Source organism: Sebastes fasciatus, chromosome 5, assembly GCF_043250625.1.
Source record: "Sebastes fasciatus isolate fSebFas1 chromosome 5, fSebFas1.pri, whole genome shotgun sequence".
NCBI classification, from domain to species: Eukaryota; Metazoa; Chordata; class Actinopteri; order Perciformes; family Sebastidae; genus Sebastes; species Sebastes fasciatus.
Window position 1 is genome coordinate 5,675,554 of NC_133799.1, and position 15,769 is coordinate 5,691,322.

A 15,769-nucleotide genomic window follows, 5' to 3' on the forward strand; every position below is an offset into this window, starting at 1 on the left:
ATATGGCAGCTCTCCTTCTCTCCTGTACACCATGTTGGTGTTGGGTGTTGCTGTGTCTCGTGACTTTAACCTTTTGATGGAAACAAAAAGAGATGTGACTGCAGTGTTTTGTGCCTAAAATAGTGGAGAGATTCAGCAGAATCCGTGGCTGTGTTAACTGCCTGCTCTGTTTATGACCTTACTGTGATGGAGGTAATCAGATAAGGGCTTCAGTAGTCAAAGTATTGCCTTCATTGCAGTAAAATTGAATTATGGGCTGACCCCACTCACTGAAATTCCTTCTGTACACAGAAGAAACTGTGTTTTTATCACTGAGGCCAAACCTCTGTGAACCCAAAAGCTGATGAACCACTTTCACAAACCAGGATTCAGTTTAGCTTCGACCTCATCTGGTATCCAGCTTTTTAATATCCCTCTCCTTGACATTAGATAGAGATATGTGTATCTGTCACCTCAGGAACAAAGGCGGAGCATTGCGTTGTGGGATGAAAGTACATGCTATGATACTTTATTGTCTTTGTGGGAGTACTGAAGCCGTGCTGGTGGCTGGTGGTTGTGTTTGCTTTGGTTCATTAATGACACTCATAAAAGGGCTTTGGCCTGGAACAATGTTGTGTTTGAATGTGGCAGATCATGTGTTCATGAGCTGTATCAAGCCGGTTCACCGCTTTTCCTTCCTTGCACCACTTTTGGTAGATCCTGATCACTGCAGATCGGGAGCATCCCACAAGAGCTGCAGTTTTGGAGATGCTCTGATCCAGTCGTCTAGCCATCACAATTTGGCCCTTGTCAAAGCCGCTCACATCCTTACGCTTGCCCTTTTCTTCTGCTTCCAACACAGCAACTTTAAGTGCAAAATGTTCACTTGCTGCCTAATATATCCCACCCACTGCCAGGTGCCACTGTAACGAGATAATGTAATTCACTTCACCTGTCAGTGGTCATAACGTTATGGCTGATCGGTGTATGTACTGCTCAGCTCGCTTTATGTTTACAAAGCTCTGTGAGAGTGCTCCATTCATCTTTGTGTCTTTATCAAGTTAATTTGATATAGTCATGCTTAAAGTGTGACACGCAGCAACCTTTTATGAATGAGACAACTGCATTTTTCCATTCAAATCAGGCAAGATGACGTGTAGAAAACAAGGTCATACTAATCTCTTTCATGAGAAGAAACAAGTCAAGGAATTGATTAATATGAAGTTGTGAAGCTGGTCCTCCAGCACTGGGCTAAAGGGGATTTAGTCTCAGTGTAAACCTGGTTTCTTCTGAACAATACATAGACTTAGTAGTACACATAGTATGCAAAAAGGATTAACCCCACCTGATGATTATCACTCTGTACCTAAAGGCCCTGACGGTCGGCTGTTGGACAATTTGGGGCCATTGATGAGCGTCTGTCGGCCTAGTTTTTGCAGTGTGTCCAGCACCGTTGGCCCTAGTCTGCCCATGTTGGCAGCTTTTTGGCTTTAGCATGTTGAATCGGCGGCGGCGGCAGTTGGTGAGAGAAATCGCTCTGATTGGCTGCTCAGCTTAAACTAATCATTGCACGAGAAGAGAAACGGAAGTGAGGAAAGCAAGCCAACATAGAAGGCTCTTCTCATTTTTCATCTTCATCTCATCTGATCATCTAATACACAGGTATTTTCACAGCGACATGGTCATCTGGAACAAAGCTAAGTGGTGAGTGAGAGGGATGTGAAAATGGTCGGCAAACGCCGCTTTCTTTCATGTACGTATCATATCAAGGGCTTGTATATCCGCCGTCCTCAGTCTCAGTCTGTTTCCCTGTTGAATGACGAATACAAACCACCGCTGCCTGCTGGTGTGGAAAGTTATTTCATCTCACGCCGGCGCAGGAGGTACGTGGAAGTCAGCCATTGGCTGTAGTCTCTACGGTGTGTTCAAGTGCAACAGACGACATGAGGTGACGCAACAGTTTGCCTTTCGCTGCCGCTAGTTATTTGATGTCCGTTTGATGTGTCTGGGCCTTTGAGGAGTTGAACCCTCTCATAATCTCTGACTTACGCTCAGCCAACCACCGTACTGGATTGATTCAAATAAATAAATAAAAATGCATTCATAAAAATGATATATTATTGCTCCAACTTACATAATGGGCGTAGCCAGTATAAACAGGATAGTATTTGCAGTGTTACGGTTTGCTCTATAACAGATTCACACTTCTTTTTATTTGGAATTTTTATGGTGAAAATATTGAAATGAGTGATTGCAGCCTTCAATGCTCGCTGTCATCGGTCTGTATGAAGAGGAACAGTAACCCACTACATGTATGTGCATCAGCGTGCTGTGCAGACATCACTCTTCCTTTGAGAAGCCAGTTCTACCTGAAAAATGACCTACAAAGCAACAGGATTTTGCAGGTCAAACATTAAACTAATGAGTCACCTGATCCTAAAAGTGTGAGGATGACTGTTGCACATCAAAATGCTGAATTTCAGTCATAACTTCTTTCTTTTTAAACTTTGACCCAGAGTGTGTGTGTGTGTGTGTGTGTGTGTGTGTGTGTGTGTGTGTGTGTGTGTGTGTGTGTGTGTGTGTGTGTGTGTGTGTGTGTGTGTGTGTGTGTGTGTGTGTGTGTGTGTGTGTGTGTGTGTGTGTGTGTCAGTGTGTCAGCTTCACCTCCAGGTGATTGGCAGGTGTAAAGGAGCATGTAGACGATACCCGCTCTCCTCTCAGTTTTGGTTTTCAGTTGCAAAGCCTCTATGTGCTATGTGACACTTGCGTGCCGCTGGCTCGCTAACTGCCATTTGCATTAATGGTGGAGGACCCCTCCCCCTCACACACACCCCTTACAGTATCATCTACCACCACCACTTTGATGGCAACAGGCTGCTCTTTACTGATTATTTGCAGTATAAAACCACTTTGTATTCTGGTCTGTTTATAATGTATCTGCAGACGGGCGGCCCCTGACCAACATGCACAGGCAGGGTGGTAGAAACTATAAGACTAGACTGAGCCAGACACTAAATACTAGTTCAAATGTGGCTGTGGGAAGTGTGACGTCTCGTCACGCAGCTAACCAGACAGCATTTGGTCCACTGTCACCATTTGTCACCAGAACAAAATTCTGTCTTTGTTGCTAATTCTTGCTACTATAAAATATCCGTATAATCTATTGTGTCGCCATTAGTGGTTTTAAAGTGTGTAAACAGTTGCAGAGTTTTGCATAGTAAATTAAACAATCTGGAAATTTGAAGTCTCCTCGTCAGCTCTGCTGTTTTTTTGGGTCTGTTTTTGTTGCAGTGGATTTGGTGAAGGGGCGTTAACTGGTTCCCAGCGCTACCAGTTGGCCCAGTTTTTAGTCGTTTATCTAGTTTTTAGTCGTTTATCTAGTTTCTTGTCGTTTACCTGAATAGCAGAGCTTTAATCCTGAAGGGGCCCCTGCCCCTGTGCTCATACTATAGACGTGAAAACCTATATAATCATACAACACCCACACCCACCTCAACATGATAAAGTAGTGTGTGCGTGTGTGTGTGTGTGTGTGTGTGTGTGTGTGTGTGTTGGGGGGAGGGGGAGGATATAATGTACATGTGGGTTATATAAATGGAGCTGAAAGAAGGATCAGAAAGAGAGAGAAACTGATAGAAGAGTGTAAAAGACAAAGTAAATACAGGAGAGCCTCTTTTGCTCTCCACGCGGACTGTTTACCTGCATTCAACCAAAGCCTGCTCGAACGCGACCGGTCAATACTACTCGGACTACAAACGGAAACCAAATGCTTCCGATTATGGCTGCACAATTACTCAAATATTAATCGCAATGCCGATTTTGGCTTGCCACGATTGTTCAAATGAACATGATCGACTGCGATATTGACGTTTAAAATGCGTGCTCCGCTCATAGAAAACTCTGCTGCATATCAAATCAAACGCTTCCTAAACTAACAGCCAGCCCCCTGGAGTCAATAGAGATGTTTTGGCTTCACTTTCGGGGAGCTGTTCTTTCCTGAATGTTGCAGTTGCAGTCCAGAGTAGACGAGCTACAGTATGTACTGTATATTACTTGTTTTGCCCGTCAAAACGAAAAAATGCTCTGCATTCGGGTGAAGAAGAACCTTATTCCAAGTCTTATTTTGATGCAAAGATTTTTACTTTAGTAGGAATGTAGCACGATTATGGAACTGAAATGAGTCTGTTTATTTAAATGTGAAAGTGCAATAAAAATATTTTGTCCCTAAAATCAATGAATAAGCATGATCTCGATATTGATCCAAATAATGGTGATTATCATTCTGGCCTTCTACATGTGAATGCAGAGTCTGCTTATAGAGATTAAAGACGGACAGCAAGAAAAGTAAAGATATAATGAGGGCTGGCAGTGGTCGTGCCGGTTGGACAGGATCCTGATTGGCTGCTTTCAGTCAATAAGGTGTCCCACTCTGATGATGTCACTATTGCTCTCCATAATGCAGTCCATTAGCAGCTTCTGTCTGAGCCGCAGGTTGACATTTTTTAAATTGAATGTATTGTATGAAGAGTGATGTGTACATTTGCAGCCACTGGACAAAGCCTGTTTAGTGCTTTTTCCCCTTGATTTTCCTTCTTTTAAAAGCACAACTCCTGTTATCTCCCACCTGTTCTTTTACATCATGATGTTTGATCAAGATGTCAGTTTTTTTCTTTCTTCTGACGTCATTTTAAATTTAGCAATATTTGGATAAAACTGGTTCCACCACAGATTACGGCCGAGCCTTTTAAAGCATGTTACAGCATCAGTTTGCATATAGTATTTAACTCCACACCTGATCGACCTGTCTGTCACGGTGCTAACATGGTTTACCTTTGAATTACTTTGCTTCAAGCTGTTCTTGTTGCAGCGACTGTATTACTTGTGAGTGGATTAAGATGGGAAAGCGTGCGTCATTTAGCAGCTTGTTTGAGGTATGTGTGATAATTACGATACAGTCATGATGACTATAAAGGTATAAACAGGATTTAAATTAGGGTTAGGTAATTTACATTTAAAGTGACGTTTTCTATCTGAAGCATTAATTGGATGAATTAATGAATATTGCAGTTCATGTAAACATGTAAATTTTTCTAGTTCAGTAATTGGATTGTATTAGGCTGTTTAGGGTAAAATCAGATAAAAAAACAACTTCCATATGCTGATGTGAGATGCATATCAAGGGGAATGGCATCTCCGTATCCCGAATTCTTTCATTTATTCCAGTTTTTGCAGGCGAACCTTCAAAATAAGATTAAATGTTAGACGGCAAACAGAAACAGAAGGTAACAGGAATTTAGATTATAGTCACACGTTCATCCATACAAAGCAGGGTACCGTGTGTCCACGTCCGTGTCAACAGCCACTACAGAATGAGACTTGAAACTGGATATGCATTAGTAAGAGGGATACTGTGAGCGTGTTAACACCGTTCACACTTCACTGTAGACAGTTGGCACGGAAACAGTGAAACTAATCAACACACTGCCATGTCAACACTGTGACGCTGCAGTCACACGACTTTAAACTGCTGCGAGGGAACAAACATTACATGAAACCCTCCAGCTTTAATAGTTCATTCAGTGTAGTGCTGTGTTGCTCACACTGATTGCTGGTGTCGTAGCAGAAGTGGCTCAGTTCAGAAATGTTTTCATGCACATCTGGAGCGACTGGGATCGGAACATTAGCCCCCATGTTTCCCACCACGCCACTCGGGAAATATTTGTTTGTGTGATCAGGACAGAGAGAGAGGGGGTAGAGGGCAAATAAAGCAACATGGGGGATGGGAGTTGGGGGGGTAATTTCCCAGATTTATGGTGCGGCACTTCACGAAATGCATGCATCCTGTAATTAAAACTCCCCTTTGCCTCCAGCAGGCCTGTACATTAGCCGGCATCCCCCACCCTTTCCAGTCCCCACCCCTCTGTTCCCCCTACCCACTAGAATATAAGATCTCATGGCAGCTTGGTGTCACTAATGAGGGCTGAATGCCACAATGAGGGGCGGTCTGTTAGTGCTGAGAGGCCACTACTGTCACCAATCATACCAGACTTCAGCTTGACAAGCCTTTCATTTTCATTTCCTCCAGCCGGGTGTTTCAAAGCAAACGCAGAAATCTTTTAGTCTCTGACTGTTGGTCTATTCACCTTCACTTGTTGAATATCAAAAAGTCAGAATTAATCTCAAATTTCAGTCAAATGTCAAATAAGCATGCAGTTTCTTCTGTTAGACTCCTTGTTTGAGTTTAAGCGCGCACAGACTAGATCAATGGGCATTTTTATCAGTGATCCAGCCAATACATGTGACAGGATAATATTGAATAGAGTTGCAACAATAAGCCGATTAATCAATTAGCTGATTGACGGGTAACTATTTTGATATTTCATTATAATATTCCAGATTCTCCGGTGTGAAGATTTTCTCTGTTTTATACAAATGTAAACTGAACTTTTGGGTTTTGGACTGTTTGTCCGACAAAACAAGCTCCTTGAAGACGTCACATTGAGCTCTGACAAGTCGTAATGGGTGTTTTTTTTCACAGACATTTTGTAGACTAAATTATTAATTAAGGAAAAAAATCAGCAGACTTGCTGTTGCAGCCCTGATTAAAGATATTGTCAAATTGTCCTTTTGTGTGCTGAGCTGCACATATTAACAATTTCCAGTGTTGGTCATTTGTACATGACTATAAAATATCAGAAAAAATTAAAAATGTCCATCTCATCGTCTCTCCACAAGGCCGAGGGGACATCTTTAAGGGCGTTTTCATATTAGGTACGATTGATTCGTACCCGAGTACACTTGCGTCATCATCTACGTGTATTTGATTATGTTGAGATCAGCTGTACGTGGCGGAGCATCGTAAAACACTTCATTCAAACTTGAAAGAAACAAAATAAAACTCACAAAAACCCTCGTTATTAGTCTTTTCCAACTCTCACCAACTCTAGTTCGATCTAAATAAACTCTTATTTTACAGAGTTTGATGTGAAAATATTCCGGTTCTACACTCTGTTTCCCCCGCTGTCGCTCTCTCTCTGCACGCTGAGTGGCTCTCGTTCTTCAGAGGACCATTAGAGCTAAATAAAATAACAAACATCGCCCAACCCCATCGCCTACTATTATCTACAGTATATTTTAAGGAACCTCTCGCCTGCCTTCCTGCTTTATCACCCATGGCCGTGCAGTTCAGAGGATGAGATCGTTGCATGCTGCGCTTATATACAGATTTCGGAGGAGACCGGCGGCGTTGAAAAAAGCCTGTCCTTTCACAACTACTCGCTGACTGCCAACGTTACTCGAGTTAAATAGCAGTCCACTTCTGTGTTTTGTCCGACCAACAGTCCAAAACCAAAAGATATTCTTTTTATTATCACAAGACAAGATATAGCAACAAATCCTCATAATGGTGAGAGACTGGGACCAGAGCATGTCTTAATCAATCATGGAAACAGTTGCTGATTAGTTATCTGTTGAACAATGAATGGCTTCAGCTCTAGTATATGATGGTTGCTTGTGTAAGTTACGTGCTGTGACGTTGATGCGTTCTTGTGATGTGATATGAAACGCTCTTCACTGGAGTGTAAAACATGACGGTGACTTTGCCTGCTCGCTGTGTGTTGTTGTTTAGTAACAATACGCTGCCTGTGTTTCACAACTCGCCATTTTCAATAACAGATTATGAAACTCCTTGACCTCACATAGATACTGTGTGATTTGTAGATATAATTGTGAACGCCTCGGGTACGATACTGAAGCTCCCCCATGACAAAGTAAACATGGAGTGTGTGACACATTAATAGAAAGACTTTGCTTCAACAAGATATTTCACTATCACACCGGCAAACTGGGCTGGAAAAACAACCACAGGCTTCAATGGCCTCACTGTACTCCCCCGAGTTGGCGCCCCACTTTTACTGCTAACTTTCACCGAACCCGGGGCCCCGGCGCTAGCAGCTGGACCCACATCAGGTTCTCATCAAGCCAGACTGGTCCACGGCGTTTCTTTCTCTCTGTCGTCTCCTCTTGTGATCAGAGGGCAACTGATTGGTTTCTCATGACAGCCCTTTAAGGATGAATGGCCATGTCGCCATGTCGTCATTCAGATTGCTTGTGTGGCAGTCTTCTTCTTCTTCTTCTCAGATCTCAAGCATTTGTTGTATTTTATATAAAATCAGAAGTTGTTGCTTCATCTGTCGCTCTCCTCTTCCTCTCCACAGCTGTATGAACTGGATAGAGACCCAAAGAGAAAAGAGTTTCTGGATGACCTCTTCAGCTTCATGCAAAAAAGAGGTATGTTACTGTTTGTGTGTGTGTGTGCATGCGTTTGTGTGTGTGTCTGTGTGTGCATCAGTACACCACGTGTGCTCTCGCTCATTAAAATACGCCCACATCCATTCAGTTTCTTATCTTGCCGTATTATATCTCCTGGCTTTATCTCCAGCCACTGTCATACAGATACTCTTAATAGTTGGATATATAGAGAGATGCCCCCCTCCCCTCCTCCTCTCTGACATATGACACAGCACCGTCTACTCATCTTTCACTCACATGGGTGGGGTCTTTATTCATTTCGGAGATGATTGCTTTATGGCTGCGCAGCCCCTCGTCGTTCCCAGGCTATAACTAGAAGGGACACGTCGTATCAATGCCTGCAAATGGATTGGTTTACCTTCCCATCTTTCTGCCTGTCCACACGGACTAACGCACACACACACACACACATATACACACACTGACTCACACACACACACTGACTCACAAACTCTGACTCAGCCACCATGCAGGATCTTTACACTGGTGACACACTTAACATTAAAACTGCAAACTGTGCCAAAAAAAATCCCATTCCTCTTCATCCGGTGACTTCACAGGAAACTGATTGTGCAATTTTGTTTTTGCATGTCCGAGGTGCACAAATACCCAAAGGTTCATTCCAGATCTTCCTTCTCTCATGCATACCAAGCCGCCTTCTTAATTTGACATGTGATTTATGGCTGACATAATCAGACCAGCAGGCCATGATTGACATGAGAGACATGATACATGTGTTCACAACAGAAAAACACAGTACTACATGTTTACAGTGTCAGAGCCACTGGCAATAATGGGCGGATCTGCCAAGTCCGCTCTGAGAATCTGAGAGCACCATCTGCAGGTCGTACTCATAACTGAGGCATCGCTCCTTAATACGCTAATCTAGGATTGATCCTATTTTATGTCAAACATGGGCCTGAAGAGTGTGTTTGGGATCACTCTGTTTGAATGAATATCATTTTATAAAAAGATTAATGAATGCATTGATTGTCCTTGTAGGGAAAGGGACATTTGTCACAGATTAATACAAAATTGGAAGTATTGATTAGGTCTTATCCCGAGGCGTTTTGTTCCATACTTGTTTTATCATTAACTTACAAGCATTTCTAGTTTGAAGACGAGAAAACAGCTTTGTCAGGTTGAGTAACGCAAACCAGACAAATACTGTTTTTCTTTATTTCATGAGACACATTAAAACTAAATGTTTTTGTCTACTGAAAATCTAATTTATCAAAATCAAAAGATCCATCAAAATGAAGTGAAGTCTTCTCCAGTACATCATTATCAATCAATCAATCAATCAATCAAACTTTATCTGCATAGCACCTTTCAAACAGGTTAGTGCAGTTCAGAGTGCTTCACAGATGAATGACAAACCAAAAATAAGACAGAAAACAACAGAAAGAACAAAAAAAAATTAACAATTCATTTGAGATCAGTGCACATGAGACATTAAAATTATAAAAATGTAATGAAATAGAATTAAAAGCTATAATAGCGGTAATAGTTGTAAAAAAAAAGTGTGAAGTAAAAACTAGATAATAAAATAAAATTAAATAATACAAATTAAATACAATAAAATAAGTCATTCATAAAATGACAATAAATATACATTATACAAATTAAATACAATAAAATAAGTCATTCATAAAATGACAATAAATATACATTATACAAATTAAATACAATTAAATAAATCATTCGTAAAATAACAATAAAATAAGATAAGCCTAATTGTCTGTTGAAGGACAAAGATCATTTCCTGGCCTTTGTAAAGCAAATGTCAAACATGTGTGACTGGTGAGTAAACAATCATTGTACCTCAGCACCATCATGACTTCTCATTTAATGTAATTGGCCGGTAAAATGGTTAAAGCTCTTTTGAAACGTGTCAAACCCCAAAGGATTTGCAGCAAGAAGCAACATGAAAAGAAGTCTCCTGCCATTACAGTGTTTTTATCTCTGTGTTGACCTTTCCCCTCCGTGTGTGTGTGTGTGTGTGTTTGTGTGTGTGTTATTACAGGAACCCCAGTGAATCGTATTCCCATCATGGCCAAGCAGGTCCTGGATCTGTACATGCTCTACAGGCTGGTGACGGAGAAGGGCGGCCTGGTGGAGGTCATCAACAAGAAGCTGTGGAGGGAGATCACCAAGGGACTCAACCTGCCTACCTCAATCACCAGTGCAGCCTTCACCCTCCGCACACAGTCAGTACACACACACACACACACACACACATACGACAGTTCTGGTTACTGTAATCTTGCTCAGATTAGAGATCAATAACACAACTGATTTGAGTTTCTTTAACTGTAGTCGGCCACAACTCTCATACCCATAATCCTTTTGTTCTGCTCAGCGGTTTCACGCATGTGGAGCTGCTGGCTATCAGATGTCAACAACCATTGCGTTTCACCAATTAACCCTTGTGTTAGAAGTCATTTCCTGTATTTGGTTCAGATTGCAATACGTTCTCACTCCTAATTAGCTGCACTGCAGATCTCTCGAGAATGAGACCTGCATTTCCAAGACTCTTGTGCCATTATTTAGTTAATTCTTCTATCTAAGTTATTAAGTTATATGATTAAGAGCTAGTATGTTTCACTGAAGCTTGTGATCTACTGGAAACACTAACTAGGTGTTAAACTTCAGCAATTTAATATTGTACTTCCATACATTTTGGCAAGTTGTGGGAGTGCAAATGGTAAAAATCAAAGCAACAGAGTCCGAGATATCCCGACTTTTAGTCCCTAGTAGTATGGTTGAAACTCAAAAAAAAATAGATCCTACACTTCCCACAATGCATCTTGATAGCATCTGTGTTAGACCCTCTCTGGTAAGTGTCCATGTCTGTCAAACTTTGTTACACAGGATTTCTGTTAGAAATGTGTTGTCTTTAAGCCCAATCCAAGACAATCCTGATGGCATCACTATGAAATTACATTTATTTATTTAGCTTTTATCCAAAGCGACTTATTACGCTGAAACAGTGTGTGAGATTTTTTAATATGTCCAAAACCTCAGAATGAAACCAGTAGTACGTGAATTGCATACTATTACACTGAAATATTACAGTATGCAACGCTGGACACTACAGCGACATAAATATCCCACAATGCAATGCGGTAGTGACGACAACGTTCATAACGGATGTTGACGAACAGCTCTGTAACGTCAATATCGCTTCATTCTAACTGCAAGTATAAGATTTCACTTTGCTAGGCATTTTTTAAATTAGTTCAGACTTTATGATTCTCACAAATCGTCGTTTTGGTCACATGAGGTTGGCACGGGTTACCATGGTTGCGCGTCTCCAACCAACAAGGAGGCTCTTAGGACATGACAACGTAAATTAGATGTCACTGTGTCCGAAAAGATACATTAAAGCTCAGGAGGACATCCCTGTGCTAATAGGCTTTTAGTGAAACGTAATAAATCCACTGTGCTCCCTTCAGATACATGAAGTACCTGTACCCATACGAATGTGATAAGAGGTCTCTGAGCAACCCCAACGAGCTCCAGGCAGCCATCGATAGTAATCGGCGGGAAGGCCGACGACAGAGCTTTGGCAGCTCCCTCTTCACCTACTCGCCCAACGGTACGCCCACCATGCTCTCCTCGCCGAAGCTCCCCTCAGCCAGTGTGGGCCTGACGATGGGCACCAACGGGGCCTCGCTGACCCCCATCCAGAAGATCAAGAAAGGTGAGATTAGTGTATTACGCTGCATGAAAGAGGCCATATTGAGTCGTCAGAACATTTAAAGACTGACTGTAGGGTTGATTTATATCTTGCCTGGATAACACATCATGTTCAGCTGTATGTGAGTTAAGTTGACCCCTCTCTCCCTCTCCGTGGTGTCCGGCCAGAAGAGGAGGGAGGCCATATGATGCCGGGGTTCGGTATGACTCGTCTGCCGGCCGGGGCCATGGCCGGTCACTCGTTGGCTGCTGTGCAGGCGGCGGCAGCTCAGGCAGCGATGGCAGCTCAGATGGCGGCGCTGGAGCAGCTGAGGGAGAAACTGGAGGCCGGCGAGCCACCAGAGAAGAAAATGGCGCTGCCAGCCGAGGATCACCACCGACTGCTGCAGAGAGCGCTGCAACACAACCTGCTGGCCATGACCGCTCAGTTACCCATGAACATCCGCATCAATAACCAAGGTACTGAACTCATGGAGTCTCTGATATATTCATGAGTGGAACCAGTCAGACGTGATTTTTCACATCAGATGAAGAAGCTTGTGGAAATTCTTCCACTATCTAATCAACATAAGATAAAAGTGTGAACCTGCTTTCTCACATCTGCTGAGTCTTAAAACGTCTAACTTTAGTGAGGTTTCTCAGATGGAAGTAGGTTGAATTTGTCTCCACATTGATGCAAAATTAAACTATAATTTCCAAATCTATGATCTATGACTAATGTCTTGATAAAAGTAGATCCCATCTTTGTCTGACAAAACAACATTAATGTTTTTATCTCTCTTGGCCATCTATTTCCGTCAGAGCAACAGGTTGCAGCAGATAGGAACAGGGTCATTAGGTTCAACAGACATCAATTTATGCATATCATTCACATAAGAATAACATTTGAACCCCTTGTGGTTAAAGGTGCTGAATGCGAGCTTGGGAGCATTTCTATTGCCTCCGCACGACTCTCAACATGAGCTGGTGGCTTGTAGCTAACGGTGCTAACAGTGAAAACAAAGGCAACAGTGCTGACAGAGCTAACAGTGTTTACCTCCTCTATATCTTTACATAGCTAATAGTTGTTTGCTGCTATATTAATGTTCTGGATATCATATAGAGAAGCTTTAATGACATTGCCTAAAGGTAACGTGCATGGATAATAGAAAAGGATGCAGGGCGCTGCCTTAAGGAATTTGAAAATCCATACTCATGTATTTAGAATTACAATAATCAATCAGCACAAAGTATGATCTTTCAGAGAGATCTACCTCAGAAGAATATGTTATATCTGCAATCTGCCATAATGGTAAAAAAATGCATAGCAATATTTTTGCGGGGATTTTGCATTTCATTGTTTTACCCAATAATTTCCACAAAGAATTTCACATACTCTCCCTCTTCCTGGCAGTTAGTATCTCAAGAAATTCTTGTCATCTTACCACAAACCGCAGCACCCAGCAGTAAGGAAGTAACCCACAGCAGGCCTATACGTTGACCTGTTTAGCTTATAGAAGCAGCATGCGTACATATACATGTGTGTGTTTGTCTGAAGGGGGATTCCCCTGTCAGCACACACTTTGATCTTATAGCAGAGTTTGTGTTGGTTGCTGTCTATCTGATTGAACGTGCAAACTGTTTCCCAGTAATGATAATACAGGTGACTTCAGAGAAATGTTGAATTTGATGTTTTTGCTGATTCCCACGCAAAATGATTTGTGCTGTGAGAAAGTATTGTGTTTTTGAGTTGCTCTTTTGGTTTATAGATAGTTGAGGGAGAGGTCAACGTCTGGACTGGTGTTGCAAAGACATTAGGGCTATACAATTATGGCTAAAATGATAATCCCGATTATTTTGATCAATATTGAGATCACGATTATTTATCATGATTATTCATAGATTTTAGGGACTAAATATTTTTCTTGCAATTTCACATTTAAATAAACAGAGCGTTGCTTTCACTTTCATGTCTTGCTTTATTCCAACAGTCAAAAACTCAAAATGTTATCCTTTTACTTTGTTATAGTTATCTATTTGCGTAAAAACATACAATTCAAATGATTAGGAAATAATTTATTCTGTTTTTATTTAAATATTTGCTTTGATTAAAATAAATCTTTGCATTAATAGTTCTAATTATGTATTATAAGCTGCTTATAGTTGACTTTAGGAAGTTAAATAGGTCATATTTCTCTCTCTAACATCTATTTTATATTTCTGTGAAAACATCTCCTTCAAACAACTGCATTTATTCAAGTTACTCGCCAAAAACTACATTTTACAAGATTACACTTGAATGCATCATGATAGCGTTATAATTTACATTCGCTCAATACTCATTTTTACTGAGCAGAGTTTGAACTCATCATAATGTAACTGTATGGAACATGTTGTATGGGCATGTTGTGTGTGTGTGACGTTGTGTGTGTGTGCTTCGCCATCATTTGGCTTGACACCTGTGTGTGTGACCGGCAAAAACTTGTATACATGAATATAATCATAATCACATCATCATTTTCTATGAGCGGAGCACGCATTTTAAACGTCAATATCGCAGTCGATCATTTAATTGTGAGAAGCCAAAATCGTGATCACGATTATTATTCGATTAATTGTACTGCCCTAATAAACATCTTGTAGTCTTTATACTGAATCAAATCTACAGTTTTGTTAACACAACTCTACTTTGTGGTTTGTCTTCCTTATAGACAGCAGGCAGGACTCGGCCCTGAACCTCACCACCAACGGCACAAGCAGCATCAGCATGTCAGTGGAGCTCAACGGAGTGGTGTACACTGGTGAGTATTGCCGCCATGTGGCACAGGAAGTGCAGCTGATCACTTCCTTTCTTCTCAGTAACTATTCAAGTATGAACCCTGAAAAAAAGCACAATAGGTCCTCTTTAAATAACTATGGAGGGAGCCAAGCCAGCTGTTTCCCTCAGCCTTTATGGTGAGCTAGGCTAACCTCCTCCTGGCTCTAGCGCTGTGTCTTTTCCTCTATGCTTTATTTTAAAATGGAGATGAAATTAAACAGGCATACTTTGTATTCTAACCTTTATTTTTACGTGTCTTGTATTTTTTCCCGTCCAGGTGTTCTTTTTGCTCAGGCAGCAGCAGGGTCGGCTTTGTCCGGTGCGGTCGGATCGTCTGCCTCCAACAAGACGGTCAGCAGTCGTGTCGCTCCACAGCAGCAGCAACAGAACATACCTACCTCAACCTCAACCTCCAGCAACCCGTTGTCTTAACAAACCCCCAGCCTTTTCCCCTTTATTTTTTTTTTAATTACCACGCTAAGTAAAGCCAAAAATCAACCTCATTTTCTACATAATCTATGCCAAAAAGAGAAGAACCATAAACTGTACAGAAAGACACAAACTGAAACTCAGATCACTTGAAGTACACTATCTCAGGTTTTCTCTCATTAACTCACCTCTTTTGTTCTTCATAGCCAAAATGATTTCGGAAAAAAAAAAAAAAAAGAACATCTCAACCGAGAGCCAGTATATGCTAAACAAATATGTATGCACAACCTGTGAATTATTTATTTCTGCATAAATGTACAGACAGATTATCGGAGAACAAAAGAGAAGGTAATAACTAGGAAGGGTAATAATGCACTGTTTACGCACACAAACACAGCTACTGATTGACAGCGATGTTTTCTCCTCTAGGGGAGGGATTCTTTTTTAATTTTATTTTACCTTTGTCATTATTGTTATTCTCTTTACTGTGTTTTATCATTTAAATCTTTAACAATCCTCTCACTGCAGGAAAAAAAATTATATATTTAGAAT

General features: G+C 41.3%; 1 protein-coding gene across 3 annotated transcripts in view; it reads left to right on the forward strand.

Moving 5' to 3' along the window:
- The window catches only part of arid3a (AT-rich interactive domain 3A), a 50,908-nt gene extending 35,626 nt beyond the window's left edge, over nucleotides 1–15,282 (forward strand). For 2 of the 3 annotated variants that reach the window (XM_074634672.1, XM_074634673.1), the window contains exons 4-9: nucleotides 8,196–8,268; nucleotides 10,316–10,499; nucleotides 11,748–11,995; nucleotides 12,160–12,450; nucleotides 14,682–14,771; nucleotides 15,066–15,282. In XM_074634672.1, the coding sequence (XP_074490773.1) occupies nucleotides 8,196–8,268; nucleotides 10,316–10,499; nucleotides 11,748–11,995; nucleotides 12,160–12,450; nucleotides 14,682–14,771; nucleotides 15,066–15,220 (1,041 nt within the window). In that variant the 3' untranslated portion in view covers nucleotides 15,221–15,282. The remainder of the gene's footprint in view (nucleotides 1–8,195; nucleotides 8,269–10,315; nucleotides 10,500–11,747; nucleotides 11,996–12,159; nucleotides 12,451–14,681; nucleotides 14,772–15,065) is intronic. The other variant, XM_074634674.1, reaches the window with a different exon arrangement.
- The last annotated feature ends 487 nt before the right edge of the window (nucleotides 15,283–15,769 follow it).